The 19,350-nt window shown below is 44.9% G+C and overlaps 5 protein-coding genes and 1 long non-coding RNA gene across 7 annotated transcripts; 4 read left to right on the top strand and 2 right to left on the bottom strand.

The window, feature by feature from the left end:
• The first annotated feature begins 263 nt into the window (after positions 1–263).
• LOC121596602 lies at positions 264–1,900 on the top strand. Its single transcript, XR_006005294.1, has 5 exons — positions 264–384; positions 454–515; positions 602–736; positions 796–1,502; positions 1,580–1,900. It is a non-coding gene; the product is annotated as an uncharacterized LOC121596602 (long non-coding RNA).
• A 3,505-nt stretch (positions 1,901–5,405) lies between these two features.
• LOC121595776 (NADH dehydrogenase [ubiquinone] flavoprotein 1, mitochondrial) lies at positions 5,406–7,462 on the bottom strand. Its single transcript, XM_041919987.1, has 4 exons — positions 7,309–7,462; positions 6,922–7,182; positions 5,771–6,847; positions 5,406–5,701 (listed from the first exon to the last, which is right to left on the bottom strand). Exons 1-4 carry the CDS (start codon positions 7,355–7,357, stop codon positions 5,622–5,624), a joined length of 1,467 nt encoding a protein of 488 aa, XP_041775921.1. The 5' UTR covers positions 7,358–7,462; the 3' UTR covers positions 5,406–5,621.
• Positions 7,463–7,745: 283 nt separating this feature from the next.
• LOC121595779 (zinc finger CCCH domain-containing protein 11A-like) lies at positions 7,746–10,402 on the bottom strand. The gene has a single exon (XM_041919990.1). It carries the CDS (start codon positions 9,914–9,916, stop codon positions 9,491–9,493), a length of 426 nt encoding a protein of 141 aa, XP_041775924.1. The 5' UTR covers positions 9,917–10,402; the 3' UTR covers positions 7,746–9,490.
• A 245-nt stretch (positions 10,403–10,647) lies between these two features.
• Positions 10,648–13,074, top strand: LOC121595778 (E3 ubiquitin-protein ligase PPP1R11-like). The gene is made up of 2 exons (XM_041919989.1): positions 10,648–10,909; positions 12,510–13,074. Exons 1-2 carry the CDS (start codon positions 10,814–10,816, stop codon positions 12,870–12,872), a joined length of 459 nt encoding a protein of 152 aa, XP_041775923.1. The 5' UTR covers positions 10,648–10,813; the 3' UTR covers positions 12,873–13,074.
• LOC121595777 (succinate--hydroxymethylglutarate CoA-transferase) lies at positions 10,917–12,480 on the top strand. Its single transcript, XM_041919988.1, has one exon. The coding sequence runs from the start codon at positions 11,115–11,117 to the stop codon at positions 12,390–12,392; it is 1,278 nt and encodes a 425-aa protein (XP_041775922.1). The 5' UTR covers positions 10,917–11,114; the 3' UTR covers positions 12,393–12,480.
• Positions 13,075–14,497: 1,423 nt separating the features above from the next.
• LOC121595639 (F-box/WD repeat-containing protein 5) lies at positions 14,498–18,293 on the top strand. Of its 2 annotated transcripts, XM_041919763.1 has the most exons (8): positions 14,498–15,208; positions 15,469–15,626; positions 15,712–15,889; positions 16,280–16,720; positions 16,809–17,176; positions 17,231–17,571; positions 17,655–17,805; positions 17,884–18,293. In XM_041919763.1, exons 1-8 carry the CDS (start codon positions 14,869–14,871, stop codon positions 18,022–18,024), a joined length of 2,118 nt encoding a protein of 705 aa, XP_041775697.1. In that variant the 5' UTR covers positions 14,498–14,868; the 3' UTR covers positions 18,025–18,293. The 2 variants fall into 2 exon arrangements, with proteins under 2 accessions (XP_041775697.1, XP_041775696.1); XM_041919762.1 differs by having other exon boundaries at positions 14,499–15,208; positions 16,809–17,571.
• Positions 18,294–19,350: the final 1,057 nt, after the last annotated feature.

A 19,350-nucleotide genomic window follows, 5' to 3' on the forward strand; every position in this document is an offset into this window, starting at 1 on the left:
GTTTCGAGGTGAGCTTCTGTGCCCCTTCTCCCACTTCACTCCAAACACTTCGACAACATTTGTCCATAAGCTTTTGGTTGTGTTGGTGACAATCTACGCGACAATCATATACCAAGGTGTGTATGTTCTCGATCGATTTGTCGTACCGTCTCTTTCGCGCACATGGATGCGTGAAAAAAGAATACAACTTGGTGGTTGGTGCAAAATAGAAGTGCTCAATTAGTTAATTATTTTGAATGAAAATCAACAGATAATGGGTACACGTGTTATTTTATTAATAGCAGGAAGGTTTTACATTAATGTGCAACGCATAGGATCGCCGTTCAAAGTGCTCGCACGCCCGCAGCTGAGCGAAAAGTGATGTGGAAAAACATCAGGCGACAGGTGAGTTTGCTAAAAAATGCTTGATTTTAAGCATTAAATGAACAAAGTGTGCTCTTCTTCACCTTGCAGATTATTTAAATGAGATGCGTGCGTTCACAAGTGCGTGAAGTTACAGTGGGCAATTTGGGCAGGTATGACATCATTTGTTCGGTAATGTTCCTAATTGAGTTAATCTTTTTGTGTGATTTTCCTTTTCGTGTTAACAACCATCCACCAGTATGGATAGGGGTGTGGCAATGGAAAACGGGACTGCGACACTGCGCCGATACAGATCAACCGAAAGCAGCTAAACTACTGATCAGGGAAGAACCATGGCCAATACGTCCCGTAGTTTTTTTGTGTGTGCTGCCAGGTGAAAACTTATGCTGAAGTGTGCATTAGTTAAATTACATGTTCGCCTCATCTTTTTAGGACTGCTCTCAGTTAACCACGTCGTGCTAGCATGGTCAGGATGCCAATAGTTGTCCTAGTCGTTCGGCCCAAGCTTGTATTCCTTCATCCTCATCTGCTCCTGATCTGCGATAAGTGCTGCTCCTCCTGCTCCAGCCCTCTAGGTTGCTGGGCGGTCCTGTGCGTAGTGCCGTACGACAGATAGTTCGCTCTCAAGCAAATGTGCCGGCTATTGCATCCTATTGGCTTTACATAGCTTTGCAAGATGATCCGGGGCCACATAGCTCTGCAAAAATCCAAAAAGTAGCACGCCATAAAGATGGTTCGGATGATGGTTCGGCGTCGTCTAAACAGGTCGATCCGAACCCACCGGGTAAGAGCCATCCGTTAGCAACCCGGAGTAGTTCGGATGACCTGGTAGGGTGCAATCATTCGGGTCAATACGAACTCGTCTCTGACCTAGCGCACCTGCTGCATCCACGGGTCTGATTCGTTTCCGATTGGCATGACCCGTGGGTCTTAAAACCCCAAAAACTCTCGCTCGAAAAATCAAAAACCATTTAAGGCCGGGCTACATTGATCGTACTCCTGAGTGTAATTTTTGTGAACGCGTACGCCATCTAGCGGCGGCGGGTCGAAGCTAGAGGCTGGTATAATTTATCTGTCAAAAAGCGTTTTGGGTCGAGGAGCCTATAATTTTGATCACAAACCAGTAAACAAACAGCTCGGTGAGTATGTTTGATATTTTGTTGTGTATGTTTTTTTGAAAATATGTGGTAATTTAACATACATATTGTATTTCTAGCCATGGAACAAGCAGGAAGCAGTCGACGCAATGAAAAAATAGTAAGTACAACGACTTACAAAAACAATCGCCAGCGAGGGAAAATCGCATCGATTTGGAGCGTTGGCGAGCACTCGAAAAGCCGGATTTTGGCCTGCGGCTTGTGTTTACACGATCGGGTGCGATTCTTTTCGATGCGAAAGCCATAAAGGGTCGCCTACACAGAGTGCTGTTTGTTTGTCAAAATAGATCGCAATCGTTAAAATCTGTCATTTTATTTCAAACATCCAACCAAAACTGGCTTCGCCAAATGCTACAAAAACTTATAAATTTCAATAAATACTCGTTTTCATAACAAAATAAGCTGCTTCACTACAATAATGTTTCATACGATCGATAAGAAAAAAGAAAATGAAATTAATTTAAAATATATCCTGTTACAAAGCACATTAACATGTTTTTTACATTTATTATGGATTATGGACGATTATGGATAACATCATATGGATAACACATATATGATATCAGCAACAGAGTATTTTGTCGATTGAGTAATTGTTGCCCGATCAAATTAAAACAGTTCGTTTGCCAAGCATGCACATTGTGTTTGTTTAGATTTATTGTTAAGTGTTGTGTTTTGCACTTTTACTTTTATTAAAACACTTATAACGTACATAATAAATAAAACATAAACGAAACAAACAATATACTTTAAAATATAATAGTACGGTGGCCGCGCACCAGCCGCACCGAGCGCCCCTGCCGAGAGCTCCTGCTCGATCGGCTCGCTAACACACTCTAACTGTGCGCTCGGCACACACTAAGCCTTGCGCTGCTTAGTGTGTGCGACAGTGTGTGTGACACACTGTCGTCCTCCTGGACGTTGACCGGTGGCAGCGCAACTGCCACGGCAAGTCCAGGGGTCGGCACGGCTGCCCACAACATCTCCCCCTTTTAATACCGAAGGGCTCGAACCGACGCGGGGGTATTCCACTAAGGGAATACCGGCGTGGTGACACCCTTCCGGCCGATGCTGCCAAGATGTGGGGACCCCGATGTTGTCGCGCTGAGCAGCTTGCTGCTGCTCTCGACCCACACCGCGATGGCGATAACGCGGCGGTAATGCTGCTGCTGTGCCGCTCCCTGGGACGGCGGCGATGGTGTGACGGCGATGATGATGACGATGATGATAACGATGATGATGATGATGCCGCGATGATGAAGGTGCCGCGATGATGATGATGCCGCGATAATGATGACGATGATGATGATGATCCTTGCCCCAGGGCAGCAGCGATGTATTTTTTTTTTTTCGATGACGGGCGGCAGAGATGAAAATACTCGGGCGGCATTGTTCCTCGCCCTCCTACGATGCGTTGGCTCATTGCCCTTCTTTTTGCTGTGGCTGCAGTCGGGGCGCAATTGACGACGCCCGTTCGACTGCAGCCGGGACGGCATGCTACCTCGTTCCCTCTGGACACTGTGGCTGTAGCCGAGGCGCAATTGGCGACGCCTGTTCAACTACAGCCAGGGTGAAAGCGTTCGCGCCGATGTGTGCTGCTGTGTTGCAGCCGATGCAACTTGTGCGTTGCCGATCCTTGTTGTGCTGCCGAGGCGGAATGGTACGTCGCCGTGGTGAGAGGCAGGGCTCGAGCCGCGGCGGAATTGCTGCCTCGCCGATGATGTGCTGAGCTCGAGCCGGGGCGGTATTGCTCGTCGCCGATGGATCCTTGCACTGCTGCTGCTGCAGCTGGGCGGAATGCGTCCTCGCCCGATGAAGCTGGGGCTGCAGCATGGGCGAATGTGACGCCCATCCGATGTTCCAGCAGCAAGGCGGAAAGGTGCCTCACCTCTGGTGCTGCTGGCGTTGCTGGGGCTGCAGCCCGACGACCTTCCTTGTCGCCGAGAGTGTGTGCTCGGCTGCCCATGTGGTCGCCAATGATGGGACGGCAGCCGGGGGCCTCGGTGTTGGCGGCGGTGGCGACCCAAACCGTTCGCGGTGTCCCGCAAGCACGGGGACCGGTGCCAACGCGATGGCCGCTGCGATAATGCAGCAAAAACGAGATGGGCCCGATCGCGATGGCGTCCGCGGGTTCTTGTTGGATCCCCCTTACGCAGGAGGATCCCATCCTCGTCGCCACTGTTGTGTTTTGCACTTTTACTTTTATTAAAACACTTATAACGTACATAATAAATAAAACATAAACGAAACAAACAATATACTTTAAAATATAATAGTACGGTGGCCGCGCACCAGCCGCACCGAGCGCCCCTGCCGAGAGCTCCTGCTCGATCGGCTCGCTAACACACTCTAACTGTGCGCTCGGCACACACTAAGCCTTGCGCTGCTTAGTGTGTGCGACAGTGTGTGTGACACACTGTCGTCCTCCTGGACGTTGACCGGTGGCAGCGCAACTGCCACGGCAAGTCCAGGGGTCGGCACGGCTGCCCACAACATTAAGTATTTCAAAGCCGATGCGCTTGTGGTGGAAATGGATGCGCATATAAATTCAACAAAAAATGTCCAATGTTTTAATACCTTTGTTGTGCTTCGTTTTGGGTAGACCAGGTTTTTGGGTCTTGCGTCTTGCATTTTTTGAACAATGATTTAAGTGGGTAACGAAAAAAGCGAAATAATGTACCAATTAAACCAATACTTACCATGATTGGTACTTTGTAAATATTGATAGTTGTGAAAAAATGTGATATATCTCATAAATTTTGTTCGAATTTTTCATCGCGTTGTTTTGTACTATTTTACATGTTTGCTTCTCTATGAATCTGTAGGAAGCTGATCATGCCAAAGTAATAAGACGAACAAAACCTCAACACAAAGCATGTTAGTCGGTAAACATGGCAAGATCAAGTATGAAACACACATCTCGACGCAAAATAAAATATTTTCGTTAGATTTCAATGTGTTTCAACGTGGATAGAGCCTAACCGTTTTACCACCTCAATTTGCAGACATGTTTTAATTTACTGAATTAACAGTATTAATAAGCAAAGCACAAAATTCGAGTGCAAGAGGCATTTTTACGAGTAGAATCTTACGAACTGACGCATGGTTCTTCTGCAACGGCTGCGAAAACTTGTAGACATTGTAATTTTCAACATTATTTTCTTATTGGGACGCGCCTATTTCATATTAGACTCTATGGAAAACATAAATACAAGCCAAGTGCAACGTTGCACGCGTACGCGTTCCTATCACTTGTTTCTTCGAAGCAACATACATTAGACGGAGACTGCTCAGGAGTCAAATTTAGGGAGTTTAAAATTGGATGAACCCGATACGGCACAACATGAACAAACCCGATTTTTTTCTTATTTACTTGGTATTTAGCATTCTATTTCGCATGAATTTGATTTCCCTCGTTCATATAGAGCGGAATGTGAGGTTTCAACAGAGTAATATAAAAAAGGATTTTTTTGTTTCAAGTAAAAGAGAGTAAAACGAAAAACATGTTTCCCAATTGCAAGGCCTTAGTCTGATTCGGTTCGTGTTTGTGATATCTTATCTAAAAATAATACTGATACTTAATTCAATAAACGTTTACAAATTAAGTAAAATTGGAACCTATTATCATGCCATCGTAGCGATACGTATGAGACTAAACGCATTCAGCTAGGTCAAACAATGCAAAACAAGCATTAGCAGAAGCTACAGAAAAAAACTATAAGCTCAAAAGATTATCTTTTGCGTACTGTTGTGTATTTCACTATGCGTCATTTAATGTGCTCAACATTATCATTCCATCTTATAGGATTTTTTGACAATAGATCAAGCGTGTGATTTGTTATTGTAATGATTTTGCCTAGAAACTGAAACCACGCTTCAGACGACTCAGTTTCTGTTTTGTCTTAAACAGTATGGAATTTATTCACCTTGTGATACCATTAGAGCAAACAATTTTATTTAACACAAATGTTGAAACTGACACGAATGTTGTATGTATTCGTACGATCTGTAGTTCCCTTTTAGCATTTGTGTTACATCCAATCAAACACTACAGCAGCATTCCTGGCAGAATATCGACATGAGGGAGATAATTTATCGTTACTAATTCTTACCGGCGGCTTGCTTTTGCTCGTACTGCTTCATCCTGGACTCAATTTCCGGGCGGAAGTGTCGGATAAGGCCTAAAAGGGATATGAATTGAATGTGAGATACAATTAACTACATAGCTGTATGGAAATTATGCAACTTACCCTGCACTGGCCAAGCGGCACCATCGCCCAACGCACAAATGGTGTGCCCTTCGATCTGTTTGGAAATTTCCCACAACATATCGATCTCCGCCGGACGAGCGTTACCGGTTACGAAACGATGCATAATCTTGTTCATCCACGCGATTCCCTCACGGCACGGCGTGCATTGGCCACAGCTTTCGTGCTTGTAGAACATGATCAGCCGCGAGATGGCCTTGATGATGTCGGTCGACTTATCCATCACGATGATGGCCGCCGTTCCCAGAGAGGTCTGCGCCTGTACCAAACCGTCAAAGTCCATCAGCACGTCCTCGCACACCGATTTCGGAATGACCGGCGTCGAAGAGCCACCAGGGATGATTCCCAGCAGATTGTCCCATCCTCCGCGAATGCCACCCGCGTGGCGCTCGATAAGCTCCTTCAGCGGAATCGACATCTCTTCTTCGACCGTGCACGGAGTGTTAACGTGGCCGGAGATATTGAACAGCTTAGTACCAGAGTTACGGGTGCGTCCGAAGCTGGCAAACCAAGTGCCACCACGGCGACAAATGGTCGGAGCGACAGCCACGGTTTCCACGTTCGAGACCGTCGTCGGACAACCGAACACACCGACGTCAGCCGGGAATGGGGGCTTTAGACGCGGCTTTCCCTGCTTTCCCTCAAGGGATTCAATCAGCGCCGTTTCCTCGCCACAAATGTATGCTCCTGCACCGCGATGCATGAACACATCGAAGTCGTAACCAGAACCACAAGCGTTCTTTCCAATCAAGCCGGCTTGGTAAGCTTCAGCGATGGCCAACTGCATGTTGGAAGCTTCGTTGTAAAATTCACCTCGAATATAAATGTAAGCGGCGCGTGCGCCCATTGCACGACCTGCGATCAGGCAACCTTCGATCAGCTTGTGCGGATCGTGGCGCATGATCTCCCGGTCCTTGCAAGTGCCCGGTTCACCCTCGTCAGCATTCACCACCAAATACTTCGGACGGCCATCGGATGGTTTGTTCATGAACGACCATTTCATGCCAGTTGGGAAACCGGCACCTCCACGTCCACGCAAGCCCGATACTTTCATTTCATCTACACAGGTAAAATATGGTTTAGTAATAGATTAGCATTGGGAACACATGCCACTGGCACACTGCTGCACTCACTCAAAATCCAGTCCGTGCCCTTCAGCAGGATCTCCTTCGTCTTGTACCAATCTCCGCGCTTGAGAGCGCCCTTCAAGCGCCAATCATGCCGACCGTACAGATTGGTGAAAATACGGTCCTGGTCGGCCAATGGACCGAACTTGGTCTTCGTTTGCGGTGGTGGTGCGGATGCTTGAGCCGACTGCAGACGAACTTGCTGCTTGTTGTTGCTGCTGGCCACAACAACAGCCGAATTGCGTAGGGCAGCCGGAACAAGGGCCACTGCAAGGAAAGAAAGTCCAGAAAAGTTTGTATATTTCCCGAAATTACATAATTTGCTTGTGCCGTGTGGGAATGTAAAACAAACGCGAAAATACTACGTACGTTAGTAGCTTGATATTTACTTACCCAATTGCTGCTTTGGCATGCAATTAATACGCACTAGTGCGTTTGCCATTGTTTATTGTTTCACTACGCGTGACCCTTCTGCGTTTTTCGAGAAGATCTGATCCTTTTCTGCGACGAGGAACAATTTCGCGATATTATGAATGAAAATAAAGACCAAGATGTCTAAATACAATACGTCAGAAGGCATCTGACACCTTGACATCGACAAGCGCTTATCTTATCTGCATGAACCGTGCAATAGCTTCATCAAAAAAGAAACTGCCAGCATTCGTTAAATTTTCATTAAATGTTCCATTTCAAATAAAACGTTGCCACATGTGTTGCTACCAACAGGAATGATTTTTTTCATCTCTGTTAGTACCGTTCAATTCCATATTGCGAGAAACTATACAAATTCACTCACATCGGACAACAAAATAGTTCAATTAAACAGTGCATTCAATCCATTGATTACTTGTTTATTACGTTTAAATTTTGCGATTATAGACCACTTTATGTTACGCCCAATACCTTTTAACTCTTATCCGTGGTAGTCATTCAATTTAGAATGCAAATCCGAACGAAACCTTTGCTAGATCATATGGTTTGTGTGTGTGTATGTGTGAGTGAGTGCAAGTTTTATTACCTATAGTTTGCTTACGGTAAATCGAGATATCTTTTGCCATTACACGTCGTACAGCTTCAATGAAGTCTATCGAATGCCACTCAAAAGAACTCTAAACCAAGCCAACAGCATGCAATTCCAAACTGTGTAAATACACTCAAATGACCTATTAAAATGAGAATCCTTTGCTTGTGTGTTCCATACTTAAAGGAGTACCTCGGGATAATCGGGCTAGTAATTGTGTATCGGGCTAAGCTATCTCTGTTGGATCTGTATGCCATTTCATGTGACGATCATAATTTGGAATATTTCCATGTGTAGCAGACGACTTCCTTTTTGTTCCTATTTGCATTCTCAATTACATACGCATGACTGTACGACACACTCACCGTAGTACACATATGTATAGCATGGTTACAGAGTTTTGCTCGTGTTCTCCTTCGTTCATAGCAGAACATGCTTCATATATCATGATTCGTTTTGTATTTATTTTTACGCTGCCTGCAATGTACGACCAGTATTCAATGAAACGATTATATTTCTATACTCTTGATGTATTACTTGACTCCAAATTCCATACTGTAATGCTCTATTTTTCTTTTTCTGCTCCTTCATCTGTGATTTTTCTATTCTCTCTGTAATTGTTTTACTAACTTGCATTGATTCTATTTTTATTGTTTTTCTTTTTTCAGGATTTTTGTTGTTTTTATCGCTTAAGGAACTTTCAATCACAAACCTTCACCGAAAAATAACGAACCATGTGTGTATCCGAATGATCAGCGGTTGTGAACTATCTATTGCAAGAACAATCATCTATCCTTTATGCTTTGATTTACATGATACAAAAAAAAAAAAACATTGCAAATGAGTCTTAGATAGCAGCGAAAACACATGCATAACTGTGACTTTGAGTTTCAAATGCTTTTGGCTAGTTGTTTCTTCGTGTCGGTACGATGATCGCTATCGTTCCCTTCGCTAAATTGGTTGCAGCTTGTTTAACTTCGCTTTCTTCCAATCAAAAGCATCCCTATTTGTTTCGCAATTTGCATGTACGTAATTTCCTCTACAAATGCATGAATTAATCCTCTCTTAACTGTCCAATTTTCAACCCAACTCATAATTTGCGTTTCTTTAACGGAAAACCGATTGATCGATTAACAGATTTCACTATTTTTGTTATTGAGTAAACCGTTGGATATACACTATTTACTGATCTGTAAATGTGAATTTCGTTTGCGATAATAACAACATGATATGATAAGCAAGGAAAAAATAATAAATATAATAAATACAAACTTGTAGCTGATTATTGCCGAAAACCATTTAAGAATAATGTATAATGCGCTATGCAATGCGCAGAAGGGAGAAGAATAACGTTTTCAGGCAGCATTAGTCCGCTGCCCATTGTATCTATCCAGATGTAAGCAATTCGGCGCGCACTCCCACCATTAGCGTAGAGAGAGAAACAAGAGAGTTACAATTTAATCTTTTCCGCAAAGTGTATGTGTGACTGCCACTACTGCGGCTGACGGGCATTGCCGATCGGTTCATCCAGCTGTGTGTCCCTGTGCACCGGGCTTAGATGATTCTCGGCAGCAAGGTTGCATAGTTATAGTCCAGGACGACTGCGGCCGAAGTCGAGTGCATAAGATGGGCGGCTGCTGCGTTGGCTGCGGCGGCCGCAGCTGCCGGCTGCACCGGAACGCCCACATTGCTCGTCGTCGGCTGCGCGGGCTTCGGTATCTTGTGCTGGAACACACAATGCGGCTTGCGGCATCCGCCCGGCTGATCCTCCCAGAAGCACGGCGTGGCCGAGCGCGGCTTTTCGATCTTCATGTGGCGCATCGTGCAGGTGCGGTTGTAGCATTTGCCCTCTGCCCACAGCTTGCAGGTCTTCTCATGCCCAAGTGCCGCTGGCTCATGGCGGTACTCGCAGTTTGTCCCCTTTTTACATGTCGAATAGTAAAAGAAGTAGCAATCGTGCAGGTTCCTCGGAAGCTCCATAAATGGAGGATGGACCAGCTTCCGACGAGGTGGCTGCTGCCTTTTCGACCGAAGAGCAATTTTTGAGCCAAAAGCTTGACCTCGTCTGCGGGGCAGTTTCTCGGCTACGATCGGCGTCTTGAGTGCTTTTGATCTAGAGGGGGCTGCCGCAAAATGGTCGATGGCGTCTCGCAGGCCGCACCAATGGACGTCGAGTTTCGATCGGGGCTGGCAGGCAAACCTTTACACGGCCACTTTCTTTTTCCCACCTTCCCCCACGACACGCGAAGAACACTTCACTGCTCCAAGCGGACGCTTGGCAAGACGTTCCCTTTGCGGGGAAGTGGTGTAATCTTTTCTTCGCAAAATACCACAACTTGCGTATACTTGCTCACCTCAGGGTTTTACAGGACCAGCCAATAAGAAAGAAATAACCGAAACAGGAGAGTGTGAACTTTTGTTGTTTTTACGATATTTTGTAAGTGTGTTTATTCGTACGTCATTTCTCGGTTGACATTTCCCAAGCAACAATTTGGCACCAGAAATTCACACACCACGTGAAGCGCTCTTTTCTATGGAAGAATAATGATAAAGAGTTGTAGAATCCCTAAAAATCTTGATTAATGCTATCGACGTTGATTTTGCATTGAAAATAATGTTTTAATGTACAGAAAGGTGTAACAAGTTTACAATCTTGCATGATTTTTGGCAGCTCATTTGACATGTGTTTTTAAATTGATATTTGGGTCATTTACACCACCAACACAACCAAACATGCACAACACAACATAACGAGCGAAGTGTCATTCAGTGAAAATAGAAGAAGCAGCTTGAAAAATTGTATAAATTTGGTGACCAAAACGACGCATCAGCTGCTGCAGTGCTGAATTATTTGCTGAGCGTGCATCTGATAGAAACATGAGCGCCGAAACTCCAACTGGTATTAGCCGAACCGTTACCGAAACAATCCTTCAGGATGAATCGGTTCCCGGCACGAGCAGCAGCGGCCAGCAGGCAAGTAGTAGCAGTGTCATGGCAGGATTGTTGTGCACACACTAGAGTGGGGTTTTATCGGGATGTGTGGGTAAACATTCATAAATCCTCCAATACGCTGCTGTTGCTGCGTAGCGAGAGTTGCGCTCCACCTGCTTCCCCACATGTGCTTGCGTTATCTTTTGTTCGAGACAGTTCATTTGCGTACACCATTCTCATCGACGGCATGTTGCTAAAGCGCTTACTGCCACCTGTTTCCGTGATCATCAATGGCATCCGGCGTGCACACATTGCCACTGAGACGGGGGGAAAACAATTTCCTCTGGAAGGAATCCGCATCCTTGATCTAACGCGCATCGTTGCCGGGCCGTATTGTACCATGGTGCTTGGCGATCTCGGTGCGGAAGTGTACAAGATCGAGCGACCATATGAGGGTGACGAATCGCGCAAATGGGGCCCACCGTTCATGCGCAACTCGACCGACTCCGTGTACTTCATGGCGGCGAATAGGAACAAGAAGAGTGTTTGCGTGAACTTGAAGACGGGTCGAGAGGTGATCTACGAGCTGGCCAAGAAGTGCGACGTCTTTGTAGAGAACTATGTGCCCGGGAAGCTGGACTCGCTAGGGCTGGGCTACGAAAGGCTCAAATCGATCGCTCCATCGCTTGTGTACTGTTCCATTACAGGTTTCGGGTCGGAGGGCCCGTACAAGCCAAAACCAGGCTACGACGTTATCGCCGCATCCATGGGTGGACTGCTACACATTACCGGAAGCGAGGACGGACCACCGGCCAAGGTTGGCATAGCGATCACGGACATTGCCACGGGACTGTATGCACACGGTGCAATACTAGCCGCGCTATTGCAGCGGCATCGAACCGGTCGGGGACAAAAGATTGACGTAAATCTGTTTTCCACGCAGGTTGCATGTTTGATAAACGTTGCCAGCAACTATCTCAACGCCGGCAAGGAGGCGAAACGCTGGGGAACGGCACACGAAAGCATTGTTCCATATGAGGCGTTCGAAACAAAAACGGGTTACATTACGCTTGGCTGTGGAAGTGATGCGCAGTTTGTGTCGCTCTGCCGTTTGCTAGGCGTGGCAGAGTTAGCTCAGGATGAACGTTTCGCTAGCAACCGGACGCGCGTCTCACACCGGAAGGAACTGATTGCGTTCCTTTCGGACATTCTGAAAAGCAAATCGTCATCGGATTGGATGCGCATTTTTGAAGGCGCATCATTTCCCGTCGGTCCAATAAATAGCATGAAAGAGGTTTTTGAGGATCGCCATTTGCAGGCCATTGGAATGGTTAAGACGCTTCCGCATCCGTTAGCGGGAGAAGTAAAGCTTGTTGGCCCACCGGTAGTGTATGGGGAAGCGAAGAATGAAATTACTTCCGTTCCACCACAGCTGGGGCAGCATACAGATGAGGTCTTGCGAGGCTTACTAGGCTACGGAGATTCCGAATTGCAACGTTTGCGAAACGAGAAAATAATACAATAAACATCGGCTCGAAGTTGACAATGTTAATCCTTAATCCGCCGCTAACAGCATTTAAATCCTTATAATAAATGATCATCATTGAAAAAGAAGCTTAATGTGTTTTTAAATGCATTTCAGGAACCACCTGTACTACGGTTACGGTTGCAAAAGCCACGCAACGGCAAAAAAGTACAATGGACAAACGGAACCGTCGACAACGAGCATATGAACAAGAAAAAGTCCAAATGTTGTTGCATCTACGTGAAACCGCGAGCCTTCGGCGAAAGCTCATCCGAAAGTGAAGATGAGTGTGAACATTGCTTTGGCCATGTTGAGTTGAAGAAAAAGAACCAAAAGGTTCCCCCGATGCCAGTGAAACGTGATGACGGGGATAACGACGACGGGGAACCACATAATGCTGACGGTATTGGCGGAAACTCCCTGGGTTCGTCAAACGGCGGTACTCCGTCGGAACCACCGACAGCATCGGGCGGAGAGTAGTGAAGTGGAGTGAATGCTTGTTTTTTGGTTCTGTATTCAAAAGAAAACATAACGATCAACTGAAGAATGGGCAGCGAAGTTTCTACCTACAAACCTTTTAAGCAATTATGTAAACTTTAAAAATAGTTGTAATATAAATATTTTCGAACCAAATATGTACATAAATCGGATGTTAATAAATTAGACATTTTAAGATAATTTACATTGAATTGTAGGTCTTTTTTTTAATACAGTGGAGCGCCGTTTATTCGGGCTCATCGGGACTCGACCTTGTCAGACCTTGCGAAAAACACGTATACATAGAGTAATGAATCAAAGCATGTATTGTATCATAAAGTTTTTATTATATTTTTTAAATTTAGTTTTAGTTAGCCAGTTTTTATTAACTTAATGTTTTTCCAATGAGAATATTTGAAATGTGCCATGAATTATACAGTAGAACGTCGATTATCCGGGCAAATTGGGACCGGACGTTTGCTGGTTAATTTCCACAAATAATGGTCCAAGAAATGTAAAATTCATTTAAAAATTATAAATTTCGCTGGTTTTATTCACAATTCGCTTTGAATCAAACGATTCATCATTTATAAAATATTTTTTATCAAAAACTACAGGTGTCCCCCGAGATACGACTGTATTTGGGACCGAAAAAAAGGCCCAACGCAAGGCGTAAGTCGAAAAGGTCGTATGTCGAATATCTGTCAATTTTAAGTTTATAACCGAAGTTGAAGAGTCGAAATCTATCATATCGTGTTTTTATTTGAAACAATGTTCGATAATGTATTAATTTTACACAAAAAATCGTTTACACGATATAGATATACAATAACGGGTAGTAGTGGAATCTTTGGAAATGTGTGTGTAACGGTTATCAGCTCAGAAATTCAAAAATATACATCAATTTCTTCTCGATGACAACTTTTCACTGTCAAAATCAAAATCGTCGTATCTGCGAATCGTCGCAACTCGAGGGGGTCGTAACTCGGGGGACGCCTGTATAGGTTTCACAACTTGGGCGGTCCCGTAGTACAGTCGTCAACTCTTATACCTCGTATTACTCAATAACTTGCCCGTCCTGGGTTCAAACCTAGAATGGACTGCCTCACCGTAGCAAGGATTTGACTATATCCGGCTGTGTGGTGATGAATTAAGTCTCAAAAGCCTGTATAGACCGGGAGCACATCTGCGTAGGACGTTACACCAAATAGAAGAAGAAGAAGGTTTCACAACTGTTCATGAACAAAAATGAAGCTCGGATATCACTAGACCACTAGGTAGCTGCATAAAAATATTGTTTAACAACTTCACGATCGCTGCAACTGTTCGCCACTGTCACTGTCCACTGTCTGCCAGCTGTCAAACTTATGCGCACGATTAAGCCGATCGCCGGTTAATCCACCCCCGGATAATCGACGTTCTACTGTAGCGTGTTTTATTATGACAATGTGTTCCAAATTATTGAAATAAAAAAATAAAGCATTTTATTTGTTCAATAAACATTATTTTACTAAACAGCTATTTTTAACAGCAATTTGCAGCACAACCGGTTCATCGATTAATTCTCGCAACAATCGACGAAACATTTGAAATGGAAAAAATGCTACTTGGGTAGCCCAGCTGTCAGAGATTATTTTTATTTGCACAACGATTATTTGTTTTTTTTCCTCGCTGCTCTGTCGTGCGAATGGTACAATTTTCGGAAGGAAGTGAATATTTTTCGTCAAGTGGTGATTCGTACATGAATATATATCCTTTCGTGCTACCCAGCGCAGAAACTATTTTGCGTTGCGTTTGATTGCCATTAGTTCAAATCAATTGTATCATGCGTACGCTTCGTTTACCGTACTTCGCATAGAAAGAGAGAAGCGGAGAGGAAAGAAAAGAAACGCAGCAGTGTAGCAGACAGAAAAACGATAGTGAAAGTGCACGACGCAACTTCCTCCACCGTGCGTGAAAAGCTGCAGCGGGGGCGTACTCACAATCATCTAAGAAAGCCATGGCGGAAATTGGCGATGATGTGCCGTTGGCCGATAGGATCCGCGGCAAGACCGTGCATCAGCGCGGTGCTCGCGAAAGTGTGGAGTCAAACAGTACGTCAAGCTCCGGTAGCAGCGAGCAGGAAGAAGAGGACGGGGGAACGTACATGGACAACAGTCCGTGGGTGTTTATGCCCGAGCCGCTGTTTATAAAAATCTTTCTTCAACTACGAGCGCGCGATGTCCTGAACGCTGGCCAATGCTGCAAACGTTGGTACAAACTGTCCAAAGATGATTACATCTGGCGAAAGTACTTCCGCCAGGAGTTTAACGTAGACCCATCGATCCAGTTGAAACGAGGTGAGCGCTGGTACGGAAAGGGACGAATGACCAGCATCCGTCGAGTGGTTAGGATCATGGACAGAGTAACTGAAAGCAAAAAACCAAACATTTTATGTCGCTCATCTGACGTACTGGGTTGGTGACATAATGCACAAACCAAACGTTGTTTTGAAACTGCGCAGCAAGGCGTAAGGCGAGGGGGAGAAGGAGCGAATGCTGTGCGGTGCAGTGCGGTGAATCATTTATTTACATTCTCCAACATTAAACCCCTTTCGCAGGTGCGGAAAGCTGGCGGGCCGAGTACCGACGCTTGACCAACAATGTGCCGATGGTAATGACGGATGTGCTGACCTTCCATTCACATCAAGTACTGCACGTTAGCTTTTCACACAATGGGAAAATGTTTGCCACTTGCTCCAAAGATGGGTTTGTAATCGTGAGTATACGCAACCAGTGGATTACGTGTGGGTGCAGTTGAAGACATCATTGACTAGAATGCAATTTACTTCTCTCTCCTGTAGGTATGGAATTCAGCCTATCCAACGACGATACGGGATTCTTACGATATGCGCAAGCTAAGCTGGAAGTATACCCAGTTTTCACAGTTTAATCAAAGTGACACGCTGTTGCTTGTGTCCGGGGTCCATTTTGGCTCCCCGCATAGCACTTCCGGCGAGATTGCGGTGTTCACTGTACAAAGTAAGTTTTTGATAAGCGGAGTCCGGATGCCTGCCTGTAAGTAGGTTCGATTTGGGTTGTTTTATTGTAACGGAAAGTTAACGTGCGTAGCGATGTCACGTGCTTTGATGTACTTTTTTATGGAACCATCCAACCAAAACAGTGAGCGAATACCCTATTGCTCATTCAAAGGGTTGAATATGTTTTATAAAGGTTTTAAATTGTTTTACTTCAAATTCTGCATTTACTAAATGGTTTTGCTGTGTGAGAACCATTTTAAACTAGCGATGAAAAGTATTCATTACATAGACTTCGACTTAAAATGAGAAAAATCATTCCACATTCGAACCTTACCCCCTAATCGCTAAGCATAGTTTCACAATTAACTAACATTTGATTTTCCAATTTTAGATGGGTTTAAGCTGAAATGCCGCGTAACGAATCGCCCCTACGACATATTTGGAACGTGGTTCAGTGATCAGCATTTGCTCTCGGGCGATCTGAGCTGGTTGGCACATTTGGTCAGCTCCTCAATACTGTGGCTGAACAAAGCGAACCAGGAGGTTGACTCAGAGCATACGCCAGTACGTAGCCAGATGTACAAATTCTACAATCGCAATGCTAGCTCCATACGTGCGATCATGGTCGCGAACTGTCCATGGTTAAGCGATGAAGCGGAAGTGAAAAAAGAAGGCGAAAAAGAAAAGGGCACCAGTGATGCAGAGCAGAAATCATCGGACGACGAACCAGGAACCAGTAGTGGCGATCGTCGGGCCGGAAACCCTCTGTCACACTACCAGTTGAGCCAGGACGTCGACTCGGATGAGGAACAGGACGAAGGCGTTGATGATGGCACGTGTTTATCCTAGTATCATACCATCTGGATGTGGTGGTTTCGGTGCTAAAACACTATTTCTATACCGTCTCCTTTTGTTTGCAGGCCAGGATCCCAGGGCAGCAGAAGATGTGCCGTACCAGCTGCTCGTTGGCGACCAGGTCGATTACGCTAGCCCGATACAGTATCTGCAAGAATTTCGCCAGGAGTATGAGGAATCTTACTACGAATCCTCGGACGACTGTCTCGAGGACGACGAGGACGACGGTGACGATGAGGAGCTGTCCGAAGGGGAGGACGATTTAGAAAACATGTGTCCAAAGTATCTGATATTTTCCACCGGCTCAAAGACGTACACACCGCATCAGATCGGGTTCAAGCGCATCACGAGCGTCAACTTTCCGCGACGTATCGATCCGGGTCCATCGCTGCGTGAACGCATAGCGCTGCGCGATCGTCAGCGTGAGTTACAGGTAATTATGGCCGAGATGTCACCGGAAGAAATCCGCCTGCAGTATATCTTACAGAATGAAGAGCCTCCGACGGAACCGAACTGGGCGAACTATGAGGCGGTGGCGGGACGATTCGACAAGGTCGACAAACTGATCGATCTGCACGGGCACATCATAGGGATGGGGCTGAGTCCGGACCACCGCTATCTGTACGTGAACAGCCGACCGTGGCCGAAGAACTGTGTGATTCGTAACCCGCTCGATCCGCCCGCGATCGCACAGGAGATCGATATACACGTGATAGACTTGATGACGCTGAAGAAGGTGGGCAAGATGCTGCGTGCCCACAAAGCCTATACACCCAATACGGAGTGTTTCTTCATCTTTCTGGACGTCTGTGATAATTATGTTGCCAGGTATGGGTTTCCACAACTCTTAGGGATCGATTGATCACTCGCATGATGGTTTCTTTCTCTTTTTTTTTATTAATCAACTGTAGCGGTGCGGAAGACATGCATGCATACCTTTGGGATCGTTACTATGGCGTGTGTTTGGCCAAGTATCAGCACGCAGACGTAGTGAACAGCGTTGCCTTCAATCCGCGGGACAACGAGATGCTAGTGACTACCAGTGACGACTACGAAATAAGGGTAAGAGCCCTGCACAGCGTGTGGGTTTATGCAGCTGATGAAAGCAATACAAACGATCCACGATTCACTCATTCACAGATTTGGCGATCGCTTTCGAAAGCAAAAAAGCTGGGCATACCAATCGTTAACCGAGCGTCCGAGTTTCGTAAACAGAAAAGCAACCGACCACCGCCGCCACCACAGCAGCAGCATCAGCATTGCATGCGATCGTTCGTTTAGGCCTTTGCAAGGAATGATACGTACGTCATAAGATTGTTATTCTTGTCTCTTTGTTTTGTTTTTGGTTTGGTTTGCGGCAATGTAACAGTTGTCACATTTCCCTTAGAATATTCCGTGTCTTACGTTTGTAAATGAAACAAGTAAACATAAAAATTTACATGTCGTTTTATTAATCTGCATACGGAAAACAATTCATTCTGAACCGATTTTCTGTCCAATCATACCTTTCGATACAATGGCGAATCGAAATAAAATATATTTTATTCGAATCAATGTGTGCATAGAAAGTGTACAGCGCAATGCTGTGCGAGTCTTACTCATACTGTACTATTCGGAACAGGTTGCAATTGTTAGAGCAGCGGTGCAGAAGGATTAAACATCACTCGCGAGGTCAATTCGTCAAAAACAAAGCATTAGTTTCGGATGATCACTGGGAGCCATCAGGGCTCCAGGTAACGAGTGGACACAATGAATTAATTTAACATATTTGTGTTGTTTGTGCAAATTACGATAAGACTTAAACGGCTCCACTGATCCGTGTCACTGTGCGTACTGTGTGTAACTGAGCAGTACTCGGTCTCATCTTACATCTTTATTTATACGATTCATTTCCTTTTAGTTAGATTTGGTTTTACTTTACTTTCTATTTTGTGTCAATTATGCTGAATGTCAAGTTTTGAGTTTACATATGGTTGTGCTTATTATGTAAGGTCAGTTCTGGGTTCTGACGCTTACGCGGTGTTTTGTTTCCTACGCTTACGGTTCTGTTTGTACACACGAGGTACGGTGTCTCCTATTTCATTATTTATTAACTGTTGGTTGCTATTATGCAATGCTGTGTATTTACGCTTTACCCACTTGAAGCGTTTTGTGCTGGGTAAGGTTTTTTTCGCACCTCCGGGGTTGTGTGTCGCTTGTGTGTTTTAAGTGTTTTTGGATAAGGGTTTTTCTGCTGACTTACAATTCCTGACGTAAGGTTATTTATGTGGTTTGGGTTGTGTTGGTATCTTGAGTGGTTGGAATTTGGTCTTTTTGTGTGTTGTGTTGTGTTGACAATTTTGTGTTTATTAAGTGTAATAAGAAATGTGTGTGAACTGATTGAAAACAGTATAGCATGTGCATGTGCATGCTACAATACGATGCGATAGTTTTCTTTGATACATTTATATTTAGTTTTGTAAGTATGCGCGATCGTCTACCAACGGCACATCGTTTAATTGTGCGTTATATTGTTGAATATGTTTATAGGATTGTTGAAAGCAATTTTATACACCCTTTATGCTGCTAATATATTTTAACTGTTATCAAACTCAGCTAGATAGTTTG

Source organism: Anopheles merus, chromosome 3R, assembly GCF_017562075.2.
Source record: "Anopheles merus strain MAF chromosome 3R, AmerM5.1, whole genome shotgun sequence".
NCBI classification, from domain to species: domain Eukaryota; kingdom Metazoa; phylum Arthropoda; class Insecta; order Diptera; family Culicidae; genus Anopheles; species Anopheles merus.

Coding starts and splice junctions, on each gene's coding strand:
- LOC121595776 (XM_041919987.1), bottom strand. CDS start 7,357: ATGGCAAACGCACTAGTGCGTATTAATTGCATGCCAAAGCAGCAATTG. Junction 7,183..7,308: donor CATGCCAAAGCAGCAATTGG/GTAAGTAAATAT, acceptor CTTTCCTTGCAG/TGGCCCTTGTTCCGGCTGCC. Junction 5,702..5,770: donor TGCCGCTTGGCCAGTGCAGG/GTAAGTTGCATA, acceptor TATCCCTTTTAG/GCCTTATCCGACACTTCCGC.
- LOC121595779 (XM_041919990.1), bottom strand. CDS start 9,916: ATGGAGCTTCCGAGGAACCTGCACGATTGCTACTTCTTTTACTATTCG.
- LOC121595778 (XM_041919989.1), top strand. CDS start 10,814: ATGAGCGCCGAAACTCCAACTGGTATTAGCCGAACCGTTACCGAAACA. Junction 10,910..12,509: donor CGAGCAGCAGCGGCCAGCAG/GCAAGTAGTAGC, acceptor AATGCATTTCAG/GAACCACCTGTACTACGGTT.
- LOC121595777 (XM_041919988.1), top strand. CDS start 11,115: ATGTTGCTAAAGCGCTTACTGCCACCTGTTTCCGTGATCATCAATGGC.
- LOC121595639 (XM_041919762.1), top strand. CDS start 14,869: ATGGCGGAAATTGGCGATGATGTGCCGTTGGCCGATAGGATCCGCGGC. Junction 15,890..16,279: donor TGCGGTGTTCACTGTACAAA/GTAAGTTTTTGA, acceptor TTCCAATTTTAG/ATGGGTTTAAGCTGAAATGC. Junction 16,721..16,808: donor GGACGAAGGCGTTGATGATG/GCACGTGTTTAT, acceptor TTTTGTTTGCAG/GCCAGGATCCCAGGGCAGCA.